The sequence below is a fragment of the Moschus berezovskii genome, chromosome 9 (assembly GCF_049115385.1).
Source record: "Moschus berezovskii isolate FMDL1 chromosome 9, NW_MosBer_1.0, whole genome shotgun sequence".
Classification (NCBI taxonomy): Eukaryota; Metazoa; Chordata; class Mammalia; order Artiodactyla; family Moschidae; genus Moschus; species Moschus berezovskii.
The window spans coordinates 100,389,858-100,395,989 of record NC_142468.1 but is presented as its reverse complement, the minus strand read 5'-3'; the positions used below and the strand labels follow the sequence as shown (position 1 = coordinate 100,395,989).

The following is a 6,132-nucleotide window of genomic DNA, read 5'->3' as shown; positions in this document are numbered from 1 at the left end:
TATAAATACAAAGGTTTCAAAGATTTGAGTCTCTTTTATCCAGAAATTAGGCAGCAGATTGATCTGAGGTCACTCTGGAGTGGTCGCCACTGCTCTCAGGGACTAGTTGAGTATCGGAAGGTTAATATGTCTGTGGAAAGGATCCTAAAACCATCTAGATCAACCCCCTTCATCATTATCATATGAAGAATCAGAGGTACCCGTTCATGCAGTGGATTATCTAATCTTGCATATCTAGGACAAGATTTGAATCCACACTGTCTCAATCCCAAGTCACTGCTCTTTCTGCTACACCAATTTAAGTGTAAGCTGTACTGGAGGCATCCTCTTCAATATCAGGTATGTGAGTGCAGAAGCAAACCTAGTTTCTGAAATGGGTAAAGTCAGAAGAGTGCGGAGTTAGAGAAAGGGCACCAAACATCAAAACAGAAAGTCAAGAGTATGAGTACTTGCCTGTGTAGATTTGCTTAGTATTGGAACAATTTATTTAGAATACATACTTACAGCAGAGTTTTGAGAAAGAAAAGAGACGAGAAAAACTTGGTTTGATGACAAGATGAAAGGACTTTGATGTGAATTCTAGGTATACATCATTTCAGTTGACTTTCAGTGTATTTTGTAAAGTCTTCTTAGATCTCAGTGAGGATTTCCCTAAGCAGTCTAGTTTTCATGTTTACAGCATATTGCTTTACGTAACTTCTTCTAGGTTCTCCATTATCTTTCTCTGTCTCTACATGAATCTGTTTCCTTTTTTTTCTAAGTGAACTCTAGAAATAGGAAGTTTCCTGCTGCAAACTGCTTTGGTGAAAATCTATAAAATCCAGCAGTTAAAAAATAGCTGACTTCAGGCAGCCGAGTGTTAAACAGAGATTTTGTATTTACCATATACTTGGAACTATATGAAGGCTTCAGGCTTTAACCATATCATGTTCATGAGCCTTTGAGGTGTATGGCATTGGTGGCATAGAACAGGATCATACATGCCTGCATAACTAAAATGGAGAACTAAGAATAAGAGGCTATTTCAGTTTTATTCTGAACCATGGCTAATAGAAAATTGAAACAGACTGTTTCTCTGTATCCATTTTTTTCAGGTTGTATTCCCTTACGCCACTCATTGCAAAAAAACCCAGTGCCTACCCTCCTTTGCATCATTGTGTTCCCACTAATAATCAATCATGATTCTCAAACATTGTTCACTCCAGTCGTTCTCTGGCATCATGATGTTTTGAAGAAGGTTGCCATTCCTTTCCCATTCAAAACTTGGCAGCTACCTATGAGATTTTTTTAAGTGTTTCACAAACTAAGGAGTAATATTCAAATAACTGAATTTTTATTTATTTTATAAAGACTGGCATCATACTTTAAGCAAATTGCAAAATCATAAGAATTAACCTGAACTGATACTTTAATTAGTTAGTTAAAATATCTGGAAAGGTCACGGAGGAAATATTTGAGCAATGTGAACAGAAGAATGATACAACAGAAAACTATTATCTGCTGGAGGGAAACCCCTATGTTATTTCATGCAGAAAAATCTCACTTTGTATTTAATCACTGTATTTTTCCTCATTCTCCTCCATCAGGAAGCCAGAGTCCTTCCTGAAATCAAACTGAATGGCCTGGAATAATCAGTCGGTCATAACTGAATTCATACTACAGGGTCTTTCCAGTTCTTGGGAACTCCAGATCGTCTATTTCCTGTTTTTCTCTGTAGTCTATGCAGCCACTGTGCTGGGGAACCTCCTCATTGTGTTCACCATTGTGTCAGAGCCACACCTGCACTCCCCCATGTACTTTCTGCTGGGCAACCTCTCCTTCGTTGACATGTCTCTGGCCTCATTTGCCACTCCCAAAATGATTGCAGATTTCTTCAGGGAGTCCAAAGTCATCTCTTTTGAAGGCTGCATCACCCAGATATTCTTCCTGCATCTCTTAGGGGGTGTTGAGATTGTGCTGCTGATATCCATGTCTTTTGATAGGTATGTAGCTATTTGTAAGCCTTTACGCTATTTAACCATCATGAACCGGAGAACGTGCCTTGGGCTTGTGACACTTTCCTGGACTGTCGGCATCTTCCACGCTATGAGTCAGCTCGCATTTACTGTGAATCTGCCCTTCTGTGGGCCCAATGTAGTGGACAGTTTCTTCTGTGATCTTCCCTTAGTGATTAAACTTGCCTGCGTAGACACATACATTCTAGGAGTGCTCATGATCTCAACCAGCGGCCTGATTGCCCTAGTGTGCTTCGTTCTCTTGGTGATTTCCTACGCTGTCATCTTGGTTACTGTTAGGCAACGTTCTTCTGGTGGGTCCTGCAAAGCTCTCTCCACCTGCAGTGCCCACTTCACTGTGGTGACTCTTTTCTTTGGCCCATGCATTTTCATTTACGTGTGGCCTTTCACAAATGTCCCAATAGACAAAGTTCTCTCAGTATTTTATACCATTTTCACTCCCCTCTTAAATCCAGTCATCTACACCCTTAGAAATAAGGATGTCAAGGATTCCATGAGAAAACTTAGCAGCCGTGTCTTGAAGTCTAGCCAGACTGATCATAGCCCTTGATTTGCTTTTGCGCGTACAAAAATGAGCATATACTTTGTTGGTCAACATTGTCATGCTAGTGCAAGAAATCATATATTTCATGGCAGAACTGTTTTCATCATCAGTCTCATTAGTTACTGAGTTTTGGTCATATTAAGAGTTCCTCACACAGCATAATATTTACGATGGAACATTATCAAACCAATATCCAAAATTTTACCTCACAAGGACTCACTTTTTAGAATATTCAACCATTGTCAGATGTAGGTATTTATTTGAGTATTAAGACATTCACATGTTTCAGGAAAGAGTGGATTTCCTTACAGGCTCTTATGATTAAGAAAAGGAACAAATGTGAAAGTACCAACACTTGTACACTGAAATAATAGTGGAATTTTTTATTGTTGATGAATAACATTTTAGTTCAAAGGTCAGAAAAAATACTGCAGTTTCGTGGTGAGGATGTTTACTATTTAATATTTTGTAACCTATCATCAATAAGAAGAATAATGTTCTTTATTTCAGTCCCTATGCCCTCTTGTGTGGATTAAACAATTTTAAAACAGTACAGTAAACACTAAGAAAATTCTTATAATCATATTCATATAGAAAGACTCTGGAGTAATATGTACCAAATCCCATCCACATCCTTGATCTACAGAAGATGAAACTAAAATCCACTGACATGGTAACTTTTCAAGGTCATGTTTTTTAAGGCAGAATTTAGATCACTCAGGTTTCCCTGGTGGTTCAGAAGGTGAACAATCTGCCTGCACTGCAAGAGACCTGGGTTCGATCACTGGGTCAGGAAGATCCCCTGGAGAAGGAAATGACAACTCATTCCAGTATTCTTGCTGGGGAAAACCCATGGACAGAGGAACCTGGCAGGCTACAGACAATAGAGTCACGAAAAGTCTGACACGACTGAGCCACTAACACTTTCACTTTCTTTCTTTAGATCATTCACCTACAAACTGTTTGTTTTCTAACCAGTACGCTATTTTGGTACCATGATACTTACTGTATCATTTTGTAATCAAATGCCATATTGTAAACATTAAGTTCCTAAAAGATCCTTATGCTTAAACACAGTATTGGGGGAACACATGTACACCCAGGGGGGGATTCATGTCAATGTACGGCAAAACCAATACAATATTGTAAAGTAAAAAAAAAAAAAAAACAAAACAGCAACAGTATTTGACTTAAGAAATCTATGAAACAATGCTCCTTCAACTTAGTTGATATACCTAATAACTAGAGACTTCAGAACATAGAAACAACCTAGTAATATCTATTCATTTTACTGATGATGAAACTAAGATTCAGGAAATAAGGTGACTTTCCCAAGTTTGTATACCTTTAAGATGATAGTGCATGGGGTCGCAAAGAGTCGGATACGACTGAGCAACTTCACTTTCACTTTTCACTTTCAGGCATTGGAGAAGGAAATGGCAGCCCACTCCAGTGTTCTTGCCTGGAGAATCCCAGAGACGTGGAGCCTGGTGGGCTACCGTCTATGGGGTCGCACAGAGTCGGACACGACTGAAGTGACTCAGCAGCAGCAGCAGCAAGATGATAGAGTCCTACTAAGAAAGTGCCTCTTGTCTTTCTGTCTCTCTTCTCCTCTATCAATTGGACAACAGCTAAATTGCCTTTAAGAGCAAATTGACTATTGTCATTCTGAGAGTTATACATAGGAAAAATGTTAATGCTTAAAAGCAAATACTTACAACCATTTATAGTTTGCTTTCCAATTATCCAGTTGGCTGGCATTGTCAAAATTTGCCTAATATTGTATGTAATATTATATAGCTTGGGTTTAGATAAGGACAGATGTATATATTGATAGATAGATAAATAGATTGTAAAGATTTGAATATAAAGGTAAATAAATTATTAGGTGAATGGATGGGCAAATAGATGGATATGTGTGTTTGGGTGGGTAGATGTATAGCAAGATACAGATGGATACTTACAATAATGAAGAAATGAATATACAGCTTAATATATTGACTCAAGTTTCTGTGTCTGTATGTTGAATGTATACAACTAAAAATTGCAATTGTGTTATTTTCTTAAAAATTTATTTGAAAAGTTATTGGACCTGAAAGAATTCAAAAGATATATTCTTACATATGTTTCTTATGATGAAGTAGAAAAAATTTATGAATAGGCTTAATGTCACTGGGGAGATGGACTAATGAATTATGTTAGTGAAAAAATATTTTTAAAACCCTGTAAATATTCTCTATGAACATTATAAATCTGTCTTCCCACCTTCTCAACTCTGTTATACCAAATCTACAAGTTGGATGAATATTCATATTTAATTCTGATCAATAGCATATGGTTGGCTAACCACAGTAAGGAATGCTCCATTAGTTGTTTTCTATGCCCAGGCTATGGATTTTGTTTTCCACTTTAACATCCTACCATGCACACTGCTAGAATTATAGCCAAATAAATGTCATAGGTTCCATCACATGAAACTTTGCATGTGCTCTAGAATAAGATCCCAAGCATTAGGAATGCTACATGGAATATTGGCCCCAAAGACAAAATCTAGATAGTTGGCATAAGCACCAACCTAAGAAGTAAGAGTAAAGAATGATCACGGTTCCCATTCTAAGCTCTCCACTGATGGTGGCTTCTCCCTCCTTGTCTCATATTTTCTATCACCAAATAGCTTTCTGAGGTGCTCTTCAATCTTTCAGTCTCATGACCATAGAGAAGAAACCTAACACTTAGTCCCAATAGTTCACTGTAAAAGATCAACCTAGCAAATGATTTCCAGAAATATTGAACCTAACGTATGATTCCATCTTCACCTCCAAGAGTCATTAGGCTGATTAAAACTGTCTACGGTGCTGTTCTACAGAGTCATGGAATGTCACTTTTTGTTTCTCTTATTTAATTGGATTCCCTATTGTCTATTTGCTTCTATAGAGTTTAAACTACTTCACATGTTCATTCCAATTATAGTCTAATAAATAAAATCAGAAGTAAATGTATTTTGAAATGTCAAAATACTTAATATTGTTCAGAAAAGTTAAACGTGTACATAAAATAAAATTGAGATTTGTGTTAGATTGGATGAGTGTCGAGCAATGAGCCATCGGCACCAAACTAATTTCTTGGTCTTAAAATCCCTTTAGATGTGTTTTTCTCCCAGCAGAAAAGACACTGCTCCTATTCAAAAGCCACACTTTCTAGTATTACTGTCAGAATTTAAGCAGATAAAATAGCATGTGAAAACAATCCAACAGAATAGAGTCTGGCACACTGGAGAAAAAGAAAAGTTAGTGTTCAAGATGGACAGGAATGCAAAATGGAACTGAAGACATAATCAGGATCCAGATGATTCATATCCTACTATACGCTGTAATTGTTGTATATTCCCCAACCATATTGGTTTTTCTTCTGTAACCCATTTAATGAAGCCTGTTGTGTTATAAGCTTTGGGGAATAAATATTTGAGAATAAATTCATACATTTAATCTTCATAACAGTGGAATAACAATGTCAAAATCAACATCACCACTGGGGAGACAAGAGCTAAGTGGTATATGCCTCACCAGGGATGTC

General features: G+C 37.3%; 1 protein-coding gene across 1 annotated transcript; it reads left to right on the top strand.

Moving 5' to 3' along the window:
• The first annotated feature begins 1,541 nt into the window (after window positions 1-1,541).
• LOC148776665 (olfactory receptor 4K3-like) lies at window positions 1,542-2,565 on the top strand. Its single transcript, XM_088840365.1, has one exon. It carries the CDS (start codon window positions 1,618-1,620, stop codon window positions 2,563-2,565), a length of 948 nt encoding a protein of 315 aa, XP_088696491.1. The 5' UTR covers window positions 1,542-1,617.
• The last annotated feature ends 3,567 nt before the right edge of the window (window positions 2,566-6,132 follow it).